Source organism: Oncorhynchus mykiss, chromosome 3 (genome assembly GCF_057628025.1).
Source record: "Oncorhynchus mykiss isolate SJ-2025 chromosome 3, ASM5762802v1, whole genome shotgun sequence".
Lineage (NCBI taxonomy): Eukaryota > Metazoa > Chordata > Actinopteri > Salmoniformes > Salmonidae > Oncorhynchus > Oncorhynchus mykiss.
This window is the reverse complement of record NC_143024.1, coordinates 6,600,001-6,621,961: the sequence shown is the minus strand read 5'-3', so window position 1 is coordinate 6,621,961 and position 21,961 is coordinate 6,600,001. Positions and strand designations below refer to the sequence as shown.

Genomic DNA, 21,961 nt, shown 5'->3' with positions numbered 1-21,961 from the left:
GGTAACTGATATAAACTACTGTGGTAACTGATATAAACTACTGTGGTAACTGATGTGTAAACTACTGTGGTAACTGATGTAATCTACTGTGGTAACTGGTGTGTAAACTACTGTGGTAACTGATATAAACTACTGTGGTAACTGATATAAACTACTGTGGTAACTGATGTGTAAACTACTGTGTTAACTGCTAAACTACTGTGATAACTGGTGTGTAAACTACTGTGGTAACTGATGTGTAAACTACTGTGGTAACTGATGTAAACTACTGTGTTAACTGGTGTGTAAACTACTGTGGTAACTGATATAAACTACTGTGGTAACTGATATAAACTACTGTAGTAACTGATGTGTAAACTACTGTGGTAACTGATGTAATCTACTGTGGTAACTGGTGTGTAAACTACTGTGTTAACTGCTAAACTACTGTGATAACTGGTGTAAACTACTGTGTTAACTGTTAAACTACTGTGATAACTGGTGTAAACTACTGTGTTAACTGCTAAACTACTGTGTTAACTGCTAAACTACTGTGATAACTGGTGTAAACTACTGTGTTAACTGTTAAACTACTGTGATAACTGGTGTAAACTACTGTGTTAACTGCTAAACTACTGTGTTAACTGCTAAACTACTGTGTTAACTGGTGTAAACTACTGTGGTAACTGGTGTAAACTACTGTGGTAACTGGTGTAAACTACTGTGGTAACTGGTGTAAACTACTGTGGTAACTGGTGTAAACTACTGTGGTAACTGGTGTAAACTACTGTGGTAACTGGTGTAAACTACTGTGGTAACTGGTTTAAACTACTGTGGTAACTGGTGTAAACTACTGTGGTAACTGGTGTAAACTACTGTGGTAACTGGTTTAAACTACCGTGGTAACTGGTGTAAATTACTGTGGTAACTGGTGTAAACTACTGTGGTAACTGGTGTAAACTACTGTGGTTACTGGTTTAAACTACTGTGGTAACTGGTGTAAACTACTGTGTTAACTGATAAACTACTGTGATAACTGGTGTAAACTAATGTGGTAACTGGTGTAAACTACTGTGTTAACTGATAAACTACTGTGATAACTGGTGTAAACTACTGTGGTAACTGGTGTAAACTACTGTGGTAACTGGTGTAAACAACTGTGGTAACTGGTTTAAACTACTTTGGTAACTGATAAACTACTGTGATAACTGGTGTAAACTACTGTGGTAACTGGTGTGTAAACTACTGTGGTAACTGGTGTGTAAACTACTGTGTTAACTGGTGTGTAAACTATTGTGTTAACTGCTAAACTACTGTGATAACTGGTGTAAACTACTGTGTTAACTGCTAAACTACTGTGATAACTGGTGTGTAAACTACTGTGGTAACTGATGTGTAAACTACTGTGGTAACTGATGTAAACTACTGTGTTAACTGGTGTGTAAACTACTGTGGTAACTGATATAAACTACTGTGGTAACTGATATAAACTACTGTGGTAACTGATGTGTAAACTACTGTGGTAACTGATGTAATCTACTGTGGTAACTGGTGTGTAAACTACTGTGGTAACTGATATAAACTACTGTGGTAACTGATATAAACTACTGTGGTAACTGATGTGTAAACTACTGTGTTAACTGCTAAACTACTGTGATAACTGGTGTGTAAACTACTGTGGTAACTGATGTGTAAACTACTGTGGTAACTGATGTAAACTACTGTGTTAACTGGTGTGTAAACTACTGTGGTAACTGATATAAACTACTGTGGTAACTGATATAAACTACTGTAGTAACTGATGTGTAAACTACTGTGGTAACTGATGTAATCTACTGTGGTAACTGGTGTGTAAACTACTGTGTTAACTGCTAAACTACTGTGATAACTGGTGTAAACTACTGTGTTAACTGTTAAACTACTGTGATAACTGGTGTAAACTACTGTGTTAACTGCTAAACTACTGTGTTAACTGCTAAACTACTGTGATAACTGGTGTAAACTACTGTGTTAACTGTTAAACTACTGTGATAACTGGTGTAAACTACTGTGTTAACTGCTAAACTACTGTGTTAACTGCTAAACTACTGTGTTAACTGGTGTAAACTACTGTGGTAACTGGTGTAAACTACTGTGGTAACTGGTGTAAACTACTGTGGTAACTGGTGTAAACTACTGTGGTAACTGGTGTAAACTACTGTGGTAACTGGTGTAAACTACTGTGGTAACTGGTGTAAACTACTGTGGTAACTGGTTTAAACTACTGTGGTAACTGGTGTAAACTACTGTGGTAACTGGTGTAAACTACTGTGGTAACTGGTTTAAACTACCGTGGTAACTGGTGTAAATTACTGTGGTAACTGGTGTAAACTACTGTGGTAACTGGTGTAAACTACTGTGGTTACTGGTTTAAACTACTGTGGTAACTGGTGTAAACTACTGTGGTAACTGGTTAAACTACTGTATTAACTGGTGTAAACTACTGTGGTAACTGGTGTAAACTACTGTGGTAACTGGTTAAACTACTGTGGTAACTGGTGTGTAAACTACTGTGAGAACTTGTGTGTAAACTACTGTGTTAACTGGTGTAAACTACTATGGTAACTGGTTAAACTACTGTGGTAACTGGTGTGTAAACTACTGTGGGAACTGGTGTGTAAACTACTGTGTTAACTGATGAACTACTATGGTAACTGGTGTAAACTACTGTGGTAACTGGTGTAAACTAATGTGGTAACTGGTGTGTAAACTACTGTATTAACTGGTGTAAACTACTGTGTTTACTAGTGTAAACTACTGTGTTAACTGGTGTAAACTACTGTGTTTACTGGTGTAAACTACTGTGTTTACTGGTGTAAACTACTGTGTTAACTGGTGTAAACTACTGTGTTAACTGTTGTAAACTACTGTGTTAACTGGTGTAAACTACTGTGTTAACTGGTGTGTAAACTACTGTGTTAACTGGTGTAAACTACTGTGTTAACTGGTGTAAACTACTGTGTTTACTGGTGTAAACTACTGTGTTTACTGGTGTAAACTACTGTGTTAACTGTTGTAAACTACTGTGTTAACTGTTGTAAACTACTGTGTTAACTGGTGTAAACTACTGTGTTAACTGGTGTGTAAACTACTGTGTTAACTGGTGTAAACGACTGTGTTAACTGGTGTAAACTACTGTGTTAACTGGTGTGTAAACTACTGTGTTAACTGGTGTGTAAACTACTGTGTTAACTGGTGTGTAAACCCACGTGTTAACTGGTGTGTAAACTACTGTGTTAACTGGTGTGTAAACTACTGTGTTAACTGGTGTGTAAACTCCTGTGTTAACTGGTGTGTAAACTACTGTGTTAACTGGTGTAAACTACTGTGTTAACTGTTGTAAACTACTGTGTTAACTGGTGTAAACTACTGTGTTAACTGGTGTGTAAACTACTGTGTTAACTGGTGTAAACGACTGTGTTAACTGGTGTAAACTACTGTGTTAACTGGTGTGTAAACTACTGTGTTAACTGGTGTGTAAACTACTGTGTTAACTGGTGTGTAAACCCACGTGTTAACTGGTGTGTAAACTACTGTGTTAACTGGTGTGTAAACTACTGTGTTAACTGGTGTGTAAACTCCTGTGTTAACTGGTGTGTAAACTACTGTGTTAACTGGTGTGTAAACTACTGTGTTAACTGGTGTGTAAACTACTGTGTTAACTGGTGTGTAAACTCCTGTGTTAACTGGTGTGTAAACTACTGTGTTAACTGGTGTGTAAACTACTGTGTTAACTGGTGTGTAAACTCCTGTGTTAACTGGTGTGTAAACTACTGTGTTAACTGGTGTGTAAACTCCTGTGTTAACTGTTGTAAACTACTGTGTTAACTGGTGTAAACTACTGTGTTAACTGGTGTGTAAACTACTGTGTTAACTGGTGTAAACTACTGTGTTAACTGGTGTAAACTACTGTGTTAACTGGTGTGTAAACTACTGTGTTAACTGGTGTGTAAACTACTGTGTTAACTGGTGTGTAAACTACTGTGTTAACTGGTGTGTAAACTACTGTGTTAACTGGTGTGTAAACTACTGTGTTAACTGGTGTGTAAACTCCTGTGTTAACTGGTGTGTAAACTACTGTGTTAACTGGTGTGTAAACTACTGTGTTAACTGGTGTAAACTACTGTGTTAACTGGTGTGTAAACTACCGTGTTAACTGATAAACTACTGTGGTAACTGGTGTAAACTACTGTGTTGCCTGGTGTGTAAACTACTGTGTTAACTGATAAACTACTGTGGTAACTGGTGTGAACTACTGTGTTGCCTGGTGTAAACTACATTGTTAACTGGTGTGTAAACTGCTGTGTTGCCTGATATAAACTACTGTGTTAACTGGTATGGAAATTAATGTGTTGCCTGGTGTAAACTAATGCGTTAACTGGTGTGTTAACTACTCTGTTAACGTGTGTGTTAACTACTGTGTTAACTGGTGTTTAAAATACTGTGTTAACTGATGTAAACTACTGTGTTAAATGGTGTGTAAACTATTGCGTTAAATGGTGTGTAAACTATTGCGTTAACTGGTGTGTAAACTATTGCGTTAACTGGTGTGTAAACTATTGCTTTAACTGGTGTGTAAACTACTGTGTTAAATGGTGTGTAAACTACTGTGTTAACTGGTGTAAACTACTGTGTTAACTGGTTTGTAAACTACTGTGTTAACTGGTGTAATAACAGCTGTTCTCAGTAGAGATGGATCCAGGTGTTTTATCTCTTTCTGGCTGTCTGTAATGTTCCAGACCACGGAGGCTGTTGATGAGGATAATGATGTTTGGCAGAGACTGATGTTTCTGATAGTGGGGTCTGGGCTGTGTCCCAATTGTCTACCCTTTAGGGCTCTCTGGTGAAATAGTAGTGTACTAGGGAAAAATAGGTTTCCATTTTGGGCCACATCCCTGATAGGCCTGATGTGGATTCACAGGGGACCAGCATGTACATCCCTGATAGGCCTGATGTGGATCCACAGGGGACCAGCATGTACATCCCTGATAGGCCTGATGTGGATCCACAGGGGACCAGCATGTACATCCCTGATAGGCCTGATGTGGATCCACAGGGGACCAGCATGTACATCCCTGATAGGCCTGATGTGGATTCACAGGGGACCAGCATGTACATCCCTGATAGGCCTGATGTGGATCCACAGGGGACCAGCATGTACATCCCTGATAGGCCTGATGTGGATCCACAGGGGACCAGCATGTACATCCCTGATAGGCCTGATGTGGATCCACAGGGGACCAGCATGTACATCCCTGATAGGCCTGATGTGGATCCACAGGGGACCAGCATGTACATCCCTGATAGGCCTGATGTGGATCCACAGGGGACCAGCATGTACATCCCTGATAGGCCTGATGTGGATCCACAGGGGACCAGCATGTACATCCCTGATAGGCCTGATGTGGATCCACAGGGGACCAGCATGTACATCCCTGATAGGCCTGATGTGGATTCACAGGGGACCAGCATGTACATCCCTGATAGGCCTGATGTGGATCCACAGGGGACCAGCATGTACATCCCTGATAGGCCTGATGTGGATCCACAGGGGACCAGCATGTACATCCCTGATAGGCCTGATGTGGATCCACAGGGGACCAGCATGTACATCCCTGATAGGCCTGATGTGGATGGGGGACGGGCCATTACAGAGGCCTGATGTGGATCCACATGGGACCAGCATGTACGTCATCAGTCAGACATCACAATGTACTGGGTTATTAATACACACCAGACAGCCCTCTCCTAGCAGGATGTGTGTGTGTGTGTGTGTGTGTGTGTGTGTGTGTGTGTGTGTGTGTGTGTGTGTGTGTGTGTGTGTGTGTGTGTGTGTGTACAGTGTATGTACAGTGTGTGTGTGTGTGTGTGTGTACAGAGTGTGTGGACAGTGTGTGTGGACAGTGTGTGTGTACAGTGTGTGTGTGTACAGTATGTTTGTGTGTGTACAGTATGTGTGTGTGTGTGTACAGTATGTGTGTGTGTTTTTTTTGTAAGCTCATTACTTTTAAGTACTGCAAACAAATCAGACTGAGCCTATTTGATAAGTAAATATCACCACAGACCAGTCTGTGATTAATATATTTTATTCTCCACAGGAATGGACGGAGAGGGACTCAATTCCATTTCTTTTCCATTTCTCCCTCACCTCTATTTCTCTCTCTCTCTCTCTCTCTCTCTCCCTCTCTCTCACTCACGTATATTTCTCTCTCTCTCTCTCTCTCTCTCTCTCTCTCTCTCTCTCTCTCTCTCTCTCTCTCTCTCACCTCTATTTCTCTCTCGCTCTCTCTCTCTCCCTCTCTCTCACTCACTTCTATTTCTCTCTCTCTCTCCCTCTCTCTCTCACACCTCTATTTCTCGCTCTCTCTGTCTCTCTCTCTCTCCCCCTCTCTCTCTCTCTCTCTCTCTCTCTCTCTCTCTCTCTCACCTCTATTTCTCTCTCGCTCTCTCTCTCTCTCTCTCTCCCTCTCTCTCTCTCTCTCTCACACCTCTATTTCTCTCTCTCTCCCTCTCTCTCACTCACTTCTATTTCTCTCTCTCTCTCTCTCTCTCTCTCTCTCTCTCTCTCTCTCTCTCTCTCCCTCTCTCTCTCTCTCTCTCACACCTCTATTTCTCTCTCTCTCTCTTCTCTCCCTCTCTCTCTCTCACACACACCTCTTTCTCTCTCTCTCTCTATAAAAAAAAAAACATTTGTCAGGAAATGCAGCTCCATCTCAGGTTCTGCTGTGGTGCAGTGGTTGCACAGCCTTTCCTCTACAGGGAGCCAGGTTTTCCTGTGTCTACCCTTCTCAATGGCAAGGCTGTGCTCACTGAGCCTGTACTTTGTCAAGGTTTTTCTAAGGTTTTGATCAGTAACCATGGTCAAATAGTTAGCCACGGTGTACTGTCGATTTAGGGCCAGGTAGCACTGCATTTTGCTTTGTGTTTCTGCTTGTGTTTCCCAATAAGCAATAATCTCTGTCTTTTTCTTTCTCTCTCTTAATTACATTTCCATTTCAATTTAAGGGCTTTATTGGCATGGGAAACATATGCTAACATTGCCAAAGCTGATGTAGATAACAAACATAAGTGAAATATACAATAACATTAAACATTACACTAAACAAATTCCAAAAGAATGAAGACATTTCTAATGTCATATTATGTCCAAATATTTAAAGTACAAAAGGGAGAAAATAAATAAGCATAAATATGGGTTGTATTTACAATGGTGTGTGTTCTTCACTGGTTGCCCTTCTCTCGTGGCAACAGGTCACAAATCAGTTTGTGGGCAGTGTGCCCATAGCCTGTCTTCTCTTGAGAGGCATGTCTGCCTACGGCGGCCTTTCAATAGCAAGGTTATGCTTACTGATTCTGTACTTAGTCAAAGCTTTCCTAACGGCCTTTCTCAATAGCAAGGCTATGCTCACTGAGTCTGTACTTAGTCAAAGCTTTCCTTAAGTTTGGGTCAGTCACAGTGGTCAGGTATTCTGCCTCTGTGTACTCTCTGTTTAGGGCCAAATAGCATTGTAATTTGCTCTGGGTTTTTTTGTTAATTCTTTCCAATGTGTCAAGTAATTATCTTTTTGTTTTCTCATTATTTGGTTGGGTCTAATTGTGTTGCTGTCCTCTCTCTCTTTCACCTTCCTCTCTCTCTCTCTCTCCTTCACCTTCCTCTCTCTCTCTTTCTCCTTCCTCTCTCTCTCTCTCCTTCCTCTCTCTCTCTCTCTCTCTCTCTCCTTCACCTTCCTCTCTCTCTCTTTCTCCTTCCTCTCTCTCTCTCTCTCCCTCTCCTTCCTCTCTCTGTCTCCCTCTCCTTCTTCTCTCTCTCTCCTCTCTCTCCTCTCTCTCCTCTCTCTCTCCTTCTCCTTTCTACAGGTGGTACTCCCTACCTTTATCCTGGAGAAGCGTTCCCTCCTAGAGATGTACGCTAACTTCATGGCTCACCCAGACATGTTCCTGACCATCACCATGGGAACCACCCCAGAGGAGCGCATCGTCCGATTCGTGGAATACTACCTGACCGCCTTTCACGAGGGGCGCAAGGGTGCCGTGGCCAAGAAACCCTACAACCCCATCCTGGGAGAGAGTTTCAGGTGTTCCTGGGACGTCCCCCGAGAGAGAGTCCACCCACTGAGGACCATGAGCTCCGTCCCTAACACGACACCCACTTCAAACCCCGCCCCTAACCCCGCCTCTTCCTCTAGAGGCTCTTCCCCTAACCCCGCCTCCTCCTCTAACCCCGCCTCTTCCTCTAGAGGCTCTTCCCCTAACCCCGCCTCTTCCTCTAGAGGCTCTTCCCCTAACCCCGCCTCTTCCTCTAGAGGCTCTTCCCCTAAACCCGCCTGTTCATCTAGAGGCTCTTCCTCTAACCCCGCCTCTTCCTCTAGAGGCTCTTCCCCTAACCCCGCCTCTTCCTCTAGAGCCTCCTGCCGGACAGGGACGGAGGGCGGGGGTGCTCAGACAGAGGACTGTTACCGGGTAAGGTTCGTGGCGGAGCAGGTGTCACACCACCCACCCGTCACTGGGTTCTACTGCGAGTGTAAAGAGAGGAACATGTGCGTCAACACCCACGTCTGGACCCGAAGCAAGTTCATGGGCATGTCCATCGGAGTGTCTATGGTCGGGGAAGGTGAGCATTACTAGTTAGGACTAGTTTGTTACTACTGTTACTAGGGGTTACAGTGAACAGCACCTACTGATAGCCAGCTATACAGTAGTTATTACTAGGGGTTACAGTGAACAGCACCTACTGAGAGCCAGCTATACAGTAGTTATGACTAGAGGTTACAGTGAACAGCACCCACTGAGAGCCAGCTAGACAGTAGTTATGACTAGGGCTTACAGTGTACAGCACCTACTGAGAGCCAGCTATACAGTAGTTATAACTAGGGGTTACAGTGTACAGCACCTACTGAGAGCCAGCTATACAGTAGTTATGACTAGGGGTTACAGTGTACAGCACCTACTGAGAGCCAGCTATACAGTAGTTATGACTAGGGGTTACAGTGAACAGCACATACTGAGAGCCAGCAATACAGTAGTTATAACTAGGTGTTACAGTACCTACTGAGAGCCAGCTATACAGTAGTTATGACTAGGGGTTACAGTGTTCAGCACCTACTGAGAGCCAGCTATACAGTAGCTATGACTAGGGGTTACAGTACCTCACTGAGAGCCAGCTATACAGTAGCTATGACTAGGGGTTACAGCACTTACTGAGAGCCAGCTATAAAGTAGCTATGACTAGGGGTTACAGTACCTACTGAGAGCCAGCTATACAGTAGTTATGACTAGGAGTTACAGTACCTACTGAGAGCCAGCTATACAGTAGTTATGACTAGGGGTTACAGTGTACAGCACCTACTGAGAGCCAGCTATACAGTACTTATGACTAGGGGTTACAGTGAACAGCACCTACTGAGAGCCAGCTATACAGTAGTTATGAATAGGGGTTACAGTGAACAGCACCTACTGAGAGCCAGCTATACAGTAGTTATGACTAGGGGTTACAGTGTACAGCACCTACTGAGAGCCAGCTATACAGTAGTTATGACTAGGGGTTACAGTGTACAGCGCCTAACTGTAGTTCTAGGTAGGTGTTAGTGTTCTGGAACTGTTGACAGACACAGCTACTGTAGTTTTAGGTAGGTGTTGGTGTTCTGGAACTGTTGACAGATACAGCTACTGTAGTTCTAGGTAGGTGTTAGTGTTCTGGAACTGTTGACAGACACAGCTACTGTAGTTTTAGGTAGGTGTTGGTGTTCTGGAACTGTTGACAGACAGCTACTGTAGTTCTAGGTAGGTGTTAGTGTTCTGGAACTGTTGACAGACAGCTACTGTAGTTCTAGGTAGGTGTTAGTGTTCTGGAACTGTTGACAGACAGCTACTGTAGTTCTAGGTAGGTGTTAGTGTTCTGGAACTGTTGACAGACACAGCTAACTTAGTTATGACTGGAACCAGGAGTTTTAACTAACAATGTGACCTGACAGAGAAACCCTGGTAAGACCCAAATTAGTGTTTGTTATGTTGCCGTTGGTGATCCGTCATGGTAGTCATGGATCCTGTATGAAACGTGTGACTGTTATAATAGTGTTTGTTATGTTGCCGTTGGTGATCCGTCAGGTACTGTACAGTAATAACATCGATGACAGGTCCAGACAGTCTACGGTTGATAAGAGGTGACTGACTGAAAGCTTGTGTCAACTCTCTGTTTTTAAAGTTCCTTAATCACATTCCAGGGTTTAATTAGAGTTTAAAGGAGTTTTAGGCTTTAGTGTCTTGTTTTAATCCAAAGTAATCGCATTAGGATTGAAAGTAGCATATAATTGGCTGACTGGCAGTGTCCCGTCGAGCAGGTGAAGCACGGGAAGACTGTAGTGTGTTGTACCACTCTTAGTGAAGACTGTAGTGTGTTGTACCACTCTTAGTGAAGACTGTAGTGTGTTGTACCACTCTTAGTGAAGCACGGGAAGACTGTAGTGTGTTGTACCACTCTTAGTGAAGCACGGGAAGACTGTAGTGTGTTGTACCACTCTTAGTGAAGCACGGGAAGACTGTAGTGTGTTGTACCACTCTTAGTGAAGACTGTAGTGTGTTGGACCACTCTTAGTGAAGACTGTAGTGTGTTGTACCACTCTTAGTGAAGACTGTAGTGTGTTGTACCACTCGGGAAGACTGTAGTGTGTTGGACCACTCTTAGTGAAGACTGTAGTGTGTTGTACCACTCTTAGTGAAGACTGTAGTGTGTTGTACCACTCTTAGTGAAGACTGTAGTGTGTTGTACCACTCTTAGTGAAGACTGTAGTGTGTTGTACCACTCTTAGTGAAGACTGTAGTGCGTTGTACCACTCTTAGTGAAGACTGTAGTGTGTTGTACCACTCTTAGTGAAGACTGTAGTGTGTTGGACCACTCTTAGTGAAGACTGTAGTGTGTTGTACCACTCTTAGTGAAGACTGTAGTGTGTTGTACCACTCTTAGTGAAGACTGTAGTGTGTTGTACCACTCTTAGTGAAGACTGTAGTGTGTTGTACCACTCGGGAAGACTGTAGTGTGTTGGACCACTCTTAGTGAAGACTGTAGTGTGTTGTACCACTCTTAGTGAAGACTGTAGTGTGTTGTACCACTCGGGAAGACTGTAGTGTGTTGGACCACTCTTAGTGAAGACTGTAGTGTGTTGTACCACTCTTAGTGAAGACTGTAGTGTGTTGGACCACTCGGGAAGACTGTAGTGTGTTGGACCACTCTTAGTGAAGACTGTAGTGTGTTGTACCACTCTTAGTGAAGACTGTAGTGTGTTGTACCACTCGGGAAGACTGTAGTGTGTTGGACCACTCTTAGTGAGGACGGTAGTGTGTTGTACCACTCTTAGTGAAGACTGTAGTGTGTTGGACCACTCTTAGTGAAGACTGTAGTGTGTTGGACCACTCTTAGTGAAGACTGTAGTGTGTTGTACCACTCTTAGTGAAGACTGTAGTGTGTTGTACCACTCGGGAAGACTGTAGTGTGTTGTACCACTCTTAGTGAAGACTGTAGTGTGTTGTACCACTCGGGAAGACTGTAGTGTGTTGGACCACTCTTAGTGAAGACTGTAGTGTGTTGTACCACTCTTAGTGAAGACTGTAGTGTGTTGTACCACTCTTAGTGAAGACTGTAGTGTGTTGTACCACTCTTAGTGAAGACTGTAGTGTGTTGTACCACTCGGGAAGACTGTAGTGTGTTGGACCACTCTTAGTGAAGACTGTAGTGTGTTGTACCACTCTTAGTGAAGACTGTAGTGTGTTGTACCACTCGGGAAGACTGTAGTGTGTTGGACCACTCTTAGTGAAGACTGTAGTGTGTTGTACCACTCTTAGTGAAGACTGTAGTGTGTTGGACCACTCGGGAAGACTGTAGTGTGTTGGACCACTCTTAGTGAAGACTGTAGTGTGTTGTACCACTCTTAGTGAAGACTGTAGTGTGTTGTACCACTCGGGAAGACTGTAGTGTGTTGGACCACTCTTAGTGAGGACGGTAGTGTGTTGTACCACTCTTAGTGAAGACTGTAGTGTGTTGGACCACTCTTAGTGAAGACTGTAGTGTGTTGGACCACTCTTAGTGAAGACTGTAGTGTGTTGTACCACTCTTAGTGAAGACTGTAGTGTGTTGTACCACTCGGGAAGACTGTAGTGTGTTGTACCACTCTTAGTGAAGACTGTAGTGTGTTGTACCAGTCGGGAAGACTGTAGTGTGTTGGACCACTCTTAGTGAAGACTGTAGTGTGTTGTACCACTCTTAGTGAAGACTGTAGTGTGTTGTACCACTCTTAGTGAAGACTGTAGTGTGTTGTACCACTCTTAGTGAAGACTGTAGTGTGTTGTACCACTCTTAGTGAAGCACGGGAAGACTGTAGTGTGTTGTACCACTCTTAGTGAAGACTGTAGTGTGTTGGACCACTCTTAGTGAAGACTGTAGTGTGTTGTACCACTCTTAGTGAAGACTGTAGTGTGTTGTACTTCTCTTAGTGAAGACTGTAGTGTGTTGTACCACTCTTAGTGAAGACTGTAGTGTGTTGTACCACTCTTAGTGAAGACTGTAGTGTGTTGTACCACTCTTAGTGAAGACTGTAGTGTGTTGTACCACTCTTAGTGAAGACTGTAGTGTGTTGTACCACTCTTAGTGAAGACTGTAGTGTGTTGTACCACTCTTAGTGAAGACTGTAGTGTGTTGTACCACTCGGGAAGACTGTAGTGTGTTGGACCACTCTTAGTGAAGACTGTAGTGTGTTGTACCACTCTTAGTGAAGACTGTAGTGTGTTGGACCACTCGGGAAGACTGTAGTGTGTTGGACCACTCTTAGTGAAGACTGTAGTGTGTTGTACCACTCTTAGTGAAGACTGTAGTGTGTTGTACCACCCGGGAAGACTGTAGTGTGTTGGACCACTCTTAGTGAGGACTGTAGTGTGTTGTACCACTCTTAGTGAAGACTGTAGTGTGTTGGACCACTCTTAGTGAAGACTGTAGTGTGTTGGACCACTCTTAGTGAAGACTGTAGTGTGTTGTACCACTCTTAGTGAAGACTGTAGTGTGTTGTACCACTCGGGAAGACTGTAGTGTGTTGTACCACTCTTAGTGAAGACTGTAGTGTGTTGTACCACTCGGGAAGACTGTAGTGTGTTGGACCACTCTTAGTGAAGACTGTAGTGTGTTGTACCACTCTTAGTGAAGACTGTAGTGTGTTGTACCACTCTTAGTGAAGACTGTAGTGTGTTGTACCACTCTTAGTGAAGACTGTAGTGTGTTGTACCACTCTTAGTGAAGCACGGGAAGACTGTAGTGTGTTGTACCACTCTTAGTGAAGACTGTAGTGTGTTGGACCACTCTTAGTGAAGACTGTAGTGTGTTGTACCACTCTTAGTGAAGACTGTAGTGTGTTGTACTTCTCTTAGTGAAGACTGTAGTGTGTTGTACCACTCTTAGTGAAGACTGTAGTGTGTTGTACCACTCTTAGTGAAGACTGTAGTGTGTTGTACCACTCTTAGTGAAGACTGTAGTGTGTTGTACCACTCTTAGTGAAGACTGTAGTGTGTTGTACCACTCTTAGTGAAGACTGTAGTGTGTTGTACCACTCTTAGTGAAGACTGTAGTGTGTTGTACCACTCTTAGTGAAGACTGTAGTGTGTTGTACCACTCTTAGTGAAGACTGTAGTGTGTTGTACCACTCTTAGTGAAGACTGTAGTGTGTTGTACCACTCTTAGTGAAGACTGTAGTGTGTTGTACCACTCTTAGTGAAGACTGTAGTGTGTTTATACCACTCTTAGTGAAGCACGGGAAGACTGTAGTGTGTTGTACCACTCGGGAAGACTGTAGTGTGTTGTACCACTCGGGAAGACTGTAGTGTGTTGTACCACTCGGGAAGACTGTAGTGTGTTGTACCACTCGGGAAGACTGTAGTGTGTTGTACCACTCGGGAAGACTGTAGTGTGTTGTACCACTTTTAGTGATGACTGTAGTGTGTTGTACCACTCTTAGTGAAGACTGTAGTGTGTTGTACTTCTCTTAGTGAAGACTGTAGTGTGTTGTACCACTCTTAGTGAAGACTGTAGTGTGTTGTACCACTCTTAGTGAAGACTGTAGTGTGTTGTACCACTCTTAGTGAAGACTGTAGTGTGTTGTACCACTCTTAGTGAAGACTGTAGTGTGTTGGACCACTCTTAGTGAAGACTGTAGTGTGTTGTACTTCTCTTAGTGAAGACTGTAGTGTGTTGTACCACTGGATACTGTGTGTAGAGCGCTGAGGGAGGACTGTAGTGTGTTGTACCTCTGGATACTGTGTGTAGAGCACTGAGGGAGGACTGTAGTGTGTTGTACCTCTGGATACTGTGTGTAGAGCGCTGAGGGAGGACTGTAGTGTGTTGTACCTCTGGATACTGTGTGTAGAGCGCTGAGGGAGGACTGTAGTGTGTTGTACCTCTGGATACTGTGTGTAGAGCACTGAGGGAGGACTGTAGTGTGTTGTACCTCTGGATACTGTGTGTAGAGCGCTGAGGGAGGACTGTAGTGTGTTGTACCTCTGGATACTGTGTGTAGAGCGCTGAGGGAGGACTGTAGTGTGTTGTACCTCTGGATACTGTGTGTAGAGCGCTGAGGGAGGACTGTAGTGTGTTGTACCTCTGGATACTGTGTGTAGAGCACTGAGGGAGGACTGTAGTGTGTTGTACCTCTGGATACTGTGTGTAGAGCGCTGAGGGAGGACTGTAGTGTGTTGTACCTCTGGATACTGTGTGTAGAGCGCTGAGGGAAGACTGTAGTGTGTTGTACCTCTGGATACTGTGTGTAGAGTGCTGAGGGAGGACTGTAGTGTGTTGTACCTCTGGATACTGTGTGTAGAGCGCTGAGGGAGGACTGTAGTGTGTTGTACCTCTGGATACTGTGTGTAGAGCGCTGAGGGAAGACTGTAGTGTGTTGTACCTCTGGATACTGTGTGTAGAGCGCTGAGGGAGGTCTGTAGTGTGTTGTACCTCTGGATACTGTGTGTAGAGCGCTGAGGGAAGACTGTAGTGTGTTGTACCTCTGGATACTGTGTGTAGAGCGCTGAGGGAGGACTGTAGTGTGTTGTACCTCTGGATACTGTGTGTAGAGCGCTGAGGGAAGACTGTAGTGTGTTGTACCTCTGGATACTGTGTGTAGAGCGCTGAGGGAAGACTGTAGTGTGTTGTACCTCTGGATACTGTGTGTAGAGCGCTGAGGGAGGACTGTAGTGTGTTGTACCTCTGGATACTGTGTGTAGAGCGCTGAGGGAGGACTGTAGTGTGTTGTACCTCTGGATACTGTGTGTAGAGCGCTGAGGGAAGACTGTAGTGTGTTGTACCTCTGGATACTGTGTGTAGAGCGCTGAGGGAGGACTGTACTGTGTTGTACCTCTGGATACTGTGTGTAGAGCGCTGAGGGAAGACTGTAGCGTGTTGTACCTCTGGATACTGTGTGTAGAGCGCTGAGGGAGGACTGTAGTGTGTTGTACCTCTGGATACTGTGTGTAGAGCGCTGAGGGAGGACTGTAGTGTGTTGTACCTCTGGATACTGTGTGTAGAGTGCTGAGGGAAGACTGTAGTGTGTTGTACCTCTGGATACTGTGTGTAGAGCGCTGAGGGAGGACTGTAGTGTGTTGTACCACTGGATACTGTGTGTAGAGTGCTGAGGGAAGACTGTAGTGTGTTGTACCTCTGGATACTGTGTGTAGAGCGCTGAGGGAGGACTGTAGTGTGTTGTACCTCTGGATACTGTGTGTAGAGCGCTGAGGGAGGACTGTAGTGTGTTGTACCTCTGGATACTGTGTGTAGAGCGCTGAGGGAGGACTGTAGTGTGTTGTACCACAGGATACTGTGTGTAGAGCGCTGAGGGAGGACTGTAGTGTGTTGTACCTCTGGATACTGTGTGTAGAGCACTGAGGGAAGACTGTAGTGTGTTGTACCTCTGGATACTGTGTGTAGAGCGCTGAGGGAGGACTGTAGTGTGTTGTACCTCTGGATACTGTGTGTAGAGCGCTGAGGGAGGACTGTAGTGTGTTGTACCTCTGGATACTGTGTGTAGAGCGCTGAGGGAGGACTGTAGTGTGTTGTACCTCTGGATACTGTGTGTAGAGCGCTGAGGGAGGACTGTAGTGTGTTGTACCTCTGGATACTGTGTGTAGAGCGCTGAGGGAGGTCTGTAGTGTGTTGGACCACTCTTAGTGAAGACTGTAGTGTGTTGTACCTCTCTTAGTGAAGACTGTAGTGTGTTGTACCACAGGATACTGTGTGTAGAGCGCTGAGGGAGGACTGTAGTGTGTTGTACCTCTGGATACTGTGTGTAGAGCGCTGAGGGAGGACTGTAGTGTGTTGTACCTCTGGATACTGTGTGTAGAGCGCTGAGGGAAGACTGTAGTGTGTTGTACCTCTGGATACTGTGTGTAGAGCGCTGAGGGAGGACTGTAGTGTGTTGTACCTCTGGATACTGTGTGTAGAGCGCTGAGGGAGGACTGTAGTGTGTTGTACCTCTGGATACTGTGTGTAGAGCGCTGAGGGAGGACTGTAGTGTGTTGTACCTCTGGATACTGTGTGTAGAGCGCTGAGGGAGGACTGTAGTGTGTTGTACCTCTGGATACTGTGTGTAGAGCGCTGAGGGAAGACTGTAGTGTGTTGTACCTCTGGATACTGTGTGTAGAGCGCTGAGGGAGGACTGTAGTGTGTTGTACCTCTGGATACTGTGTGTAGAGCGCTGAGGGAGGACTGTAGTGTGTTGTACCTCTGGATACTGTGTGTAGAGCGCTGAGGGAGGACTGTAGTGTGTTGTACCTCTGGATACTGTGTGTAGAGCGCTGAGGGAGGACTGTAGTGTGTTGTACCTCTGGATACTGTGTGTAGAGCGCTGAGGGAGGACTGTAGTGTGTTGTACCTCTGGATACTGTGTGTAGAGCGCTGAGGGAAGACTGTAGTGTGTTGTACCTCTGGATACTGTGTGTAGAGCGCTGAGGGATGACTGTAGTGTGTTGTACCTCTGGATACTGTGTGTAGAGCGCTGAGGGAGGTCTGTAGTGTGTTGTACCTCTGGATACTGTGTGTAGAGCGCTGAGGGAGGACTGTAGTGTGTTGTACCTCTGGATACTGTGTGTAGAGCGCTGAGGGAGGACTGTAGTGTGTTGTACCACTCTTAGTGAAGACTGTAGTGTGTTGTACCACTCTTAGTGAAGACTGTAGTGTGTTGTACCTCTGGATACTGTGTGTAGAGCGCTGAGGGAGGACTGTAGTGTGTTGTACCTCTGGATACTGTGTGTAGAGCGCTGAGGGAAGACTGTAGTGTGTTGTACCTCTGGATACTGTGTGTAGAGCGCTGAGGGAGGACTGTAGTGTGTTGTACCTCTGGATACTGTGTGTAGAGCGCTGAGGGAGGACTGTAGTGTGTTGTACCTCTGGATACTGTGTGTAGAGCGCTGAGGGAAGACTGTAGTGTGTTGTACCTCTGGATACTGTGTGTAGAGCGTTGAGGGAGGACTGTAGTGTGTTGTACCTCTGGATACTGTGTGTAGAGCACTGAGGGAGGTCTGTAGTGTGTTGTACCTCTGGATACTGTGTGTAGAGCGCTGAGGGAGGACTGTAGTGTGTTGTACCTCTGGATACTGTGTGTAGAGCGCTGAGGGAGGACTGTAGTGTGTTGTACCTCTGGATACTGTGTGTAGAGCGCTGAGGGAAGACTGTAGTGTGTTGTACCTCTGGATACTGTGTGTAGAGCGCTGAGGGAAGACTGTAGTGTGTTGTACCTCTGGATACTGTGTGTAGAGCGCTGAGGGAGGACTGTAGTGTGTTGTACCTCTGGATACTGTGTGTAGAGCGCTGAGGGAGGACTGTAGTGTGTTGTACCTCTGGATACTGTGTGTAGAGCGTTGAGGGAGGACTGTAGTGTGTTGTACCTCTGGATACTGTGTGTAGAGCGCTGAGGGACGACTGTAGTGTGTTGTACCTCTGGATGCTGTGTGTAGAGCGCTGAGGGAAGACTGTAGTGTGTTGTACCTCTGGATACTGTGTGTAGAGCGTTGAGGGAGGACTGTAGTGTGTTGTACCTCTGGATACTGTGTGTAGAGCGCTGAGGGAGGACTGTAGTGTGTTGTACCTCTGGATACTGTGTGTAGAGCGCTGAGGGACGACTGTAGTGTGTTGTACCTCTGGATACTGTGTGTAGAGCGCTGAGGGACGTCAGACTAAACATGTCTTCTTGATGATCAACTGTTTACCGAAAGCTAAACATTCCTGAAAACGTTTATTTGTGTCTTTAATATTGCAGAACACACTGAGCAGATTCAGCCCTTCTCCACTTCGTAATAAAGTCTGTTTAATTGAATGATTATCAAAGCAGTTTCTGACATTATGCTATCCTGAGTCTCACGGACAATTAGTCCTCTCAGTAATTAGGACAGCATGAATTACTAACGAGGACGGTCTCCTTGTCTCCCCCCTGAGTCATAGCAGATATGCTAATGAAAACCAGGAGAGAGAACACATATGGTGAGGGGGTGGTGTGTGTGTGTGTGTGTGATGGTAGAGGTGTGTGTGTGTTGGGGGGGGGGGGGGGGGGGGGTGATGGGGAGGTGTGTGTTGTGGTTGTCAAATCAATTCAAACTTTATTCGTCACGTGCGCCGAATACAACAAGTGTGAACTTAGCAGACGCTTGAAGAGACAGAGGATTGTGATGGTCAACCTGGTGGTCTGATATAGAGACAGGGGATTGTGATGGTCAACCTGGTAGTCTGATATAGAGGATTGTGATGGTCAACCTGGTAGTCTGATATAGAGACCTGGTAGTCTGATATAGAGACAGGGGATTGTGATGGTCAACCTGGTAGTCTGATATAGAGACAGGGGATTGTGATGGTCAACCTGGTAGTCTGATATAGAGACCTGGTAGTCTGATATAGAGACAGGGGATTGTGATGGTCAACCTGGTAGTCTGATATAGAGACAGGGGATTGTGATGGTCAACCTGGTAGTCTGATATAGAGACAGGGGATTGTGATGGTCAACCTGGTAGTCTGATATAGAGACCTGGTAGTCTGATATAGAGACCTGGTAGTCTGATATAGAGACAGAGGATTGTGATGGTCAACCTGCTAGTCTGATATAGAGACAGGGGATTGTGATGGTCAACCTGGTAGTCTGATATAGAGACCTGGTAGTCTGATATAGAGACCTGGTAGTCTGATATAGAGACCTGGTAGTCTGATATAGAGACAGAGGATTGTGATGGTCAACCTGGTAGTCTGATATAGAGACCTGGTAGTCTGATATAGAGACCTGGTAGTCTGATATAGAGACCTGGTAGTCTGATATAGAGACCTGGTAGTCTGATATAGAGACAGGGGATTGTGATGGTCAACCTGCTAGTCTGATATAGAGACCTGGTAGTCTGATATAGAGACCTGGTAGTCTGATATAGAGACCTGGTAGTCTGATATAGAGACCTGGTAGTCTGATATAGAGACCTGGTAGTCTGATATAGAGACCTGGTAGTCTGATATAGAGACAGGGGATTGTGATGGTCAACCTGGTAGTCTGATATAGAGACCTGGTAGTCTGATATAGAGACCTGGTAGTCTGATATAGAGACCTGGTAGTCTGATATAGAGACCTGGTAGTCTGATATAGAGACCTGGTAGTCTGATATAGAGACAGGGGATTGTGATGGTCAACCTGGTAGTCTGATATAGAGACCTGGTAGTCTGATATAGAGACAGGGGATTGTGATGGTCAACCTGGTAGTCTGATATAGAGACAGAGGATTGTGATGGTCAACCTGGTGGTCTGATATAGAGACAGGGGATTGTGATGGTCAACCTGGTAGTCTGATATAGAGACAGGGGATTGTGATGGTCAACCTGGTAGTCTGATATAGAGACAGGGGATTGTGATGGTCAACCTGGTAGTCTGATATAGAGACAGGGGATTGTGATGGTCAACCTGGTAGTCTGATATAGAGACAGAGGATTGTGATGGTCAACCTGGTAGTCTGATATAGAGACAGGGGATTGTGATGGTCAACCTGGTAGTCTGATACAGAGGATTGTGATGCTCAACCTGGTAGCCTGATATAGAGACAGGGGATTGTGATGGTCAACCTGGTAGTCTGATACAGAGGATTGTGATGCTCAGCCTGGTAGTCTGATATAGAGACAGGGGATTGTGATGGTCAACCTGGTAGTCTGATATAGAGACAGGGGATTGTGATGGTCAACCTGGTAGTCTGATATAGAGACAGGGGATTGTGATGGTCAACCTGGTAGCCTGATATAGAGACCTGGTAGCCTGATATAGAGACAGAGGATTGTGATGGTCAACCTGGTAGCCTGATATAGAGACAGGGGATTGTGATGGTCAACGTGGTGGTCTGATATAGAGACACAGGATTGTGATGGTCAACGTGATGGTCTGATACAGAGGATTGTGATGGTCAACCTGGTAGCCTGCTATAGAGACAGGGGATTGTGATGGTCAACCTGGTAGTCTGATATAGAGACAGGGGATTGGCTCCACTGTCTGTCACTCGGTGACATCTAACGCACCTCGTCGTTTACCCCCAGCATCCTTTGCAGCGAACCTTGTGTGGCAGGCAGACAGTGAGGGAAGTGTGTGTGTGTGTGTGTGTGTGTGTGTGTGTGTGTGTGTGTGTGTGTGTGTGTGTGTGTGTGTGTTTGTGTGTTTGTGTCTGTGTCTGTGTGTGTGTGTGTGTGTGTGTGTGTGTGTGTGTGTGTGTGTGTGTGTGTGTGTGTGTGTGTGATTGTGCACATGTACATGTGTGCTAGCATGCTGGTGAGTGTGTGGGTGTGTGTTTGTGACAGCAGGTGATGTGGGCACTCTAAGTAAGAAATGCTGACCTGGCATTCTCACACATTCTCACAATAGCGCTGCCAGGCTAGCGAGCCGAGAGCCTCTCACTGAGCACTTCCTGCAATGTGCCGACCGCCCCAACCCTTCCTGTATTTGGGAAACAGATGCATCAGGCCCTCCCTCTCATCCCCCCTCCACCCCTCCAGAAAGACACTGATTTTTGGGCCATCTCCTCTCCCACTCCCCCCCTCCCCCCTCCACCCCTCCAGAAAGACACTGAGGCAGGGCCATCTCCTCTCCCCCCTCCACCCCTCCAGAAAGACACTGAGGCAGGGCCATCTCCACTCCCCCCTCCACCCCTCCCCCCTCCAGAAAGACACTGAGGCAGGGCCATGTCCTCTCCCCCCTCCACCCCTCCAGAAAGACACTGAGGCAGGGCCATCTCCTCTCCCCCTCCACCCCTCCCCACTCCACCCCTCCAGAAAGACACTGAGGCAGGGTCATCTCCTCTCCCCCTCCACCCCTCCCCACTCCATAAAGACACTGAGGCAGGGCCATCTCCCCCCCCCCCCCTCCCCTCCCCCCTCCACCTCTCCAGAAAGACACTGAAGCAGGGCCATCTCCCCCCCTCCACCCCTCCAGAAAGACACTGAGGCAGGGCCATCTCCTCTCTCCCCTCCCCCTCCACCCCTCCCCCCTCCACCCCCTCCTGTCTTGGGGAGACAGATGTGGATCTGTCAGACCTGGGTTTCTGCCCGCAGCAGATTTCACCCAGCTGTCTCTTATGTAATGTACTGAGAGAGGAGAGATGAGAGGGCCAGGCCAGGGCTCAGAGAGAGGAGAGAACCAGGCCAGGGCAGTACTTTGGATGTAACACAGATAACAGAGAGGAGAGATGAGAGACAGGACAGGACTCAGAGAGGAGAGAACCAGGACAGGACAGGACTCAGAGAGAGGAGAGATGAGAGGGCCAGGGCAGTACTTTGGATGTAACACAGATAACAGAGAGGAGAGATGAGAGACAGGACAGGACTCAGAGAGGAGAGAACCAGGACAGGACTCAGAGAGAGGAGCAGAGAGGAGAGAACCAGGACAGGACTCGGAGAGAGGAGCAGAGAGGAGACAACCAG

The 21,961-nt window shown here is 45.8% G+C and overlaps 1 protein-coding gene across 4 annotated transcripts in view; it reads left to right on the top strand.

The window, feature by feature from the left end:
- The window catches only part of LOC149984286 (oxysterol-binding protein-related protein 10-like), a 113,128-nt gene that overhangs the window by 84,076 nt on the left and 7,091 nt on the right, over nucleotides 1–21,961 (top strand). For all 4 annotated transcript variants that reach the window (XM_090219737.1, XM_090219745.1, XM_090219749.1 and 1 more), the window contains one exon: nucleotides 7,876–8,629. In XM_090219737.1, coding sequence (XP_090075863.1) covers nucleotides 7,876–8,629 — 754 coding nt within the window. The remainder of the gene's footprint in view (nucleotides 1–7,875; nucleotides 8,630–21,961) is intronic.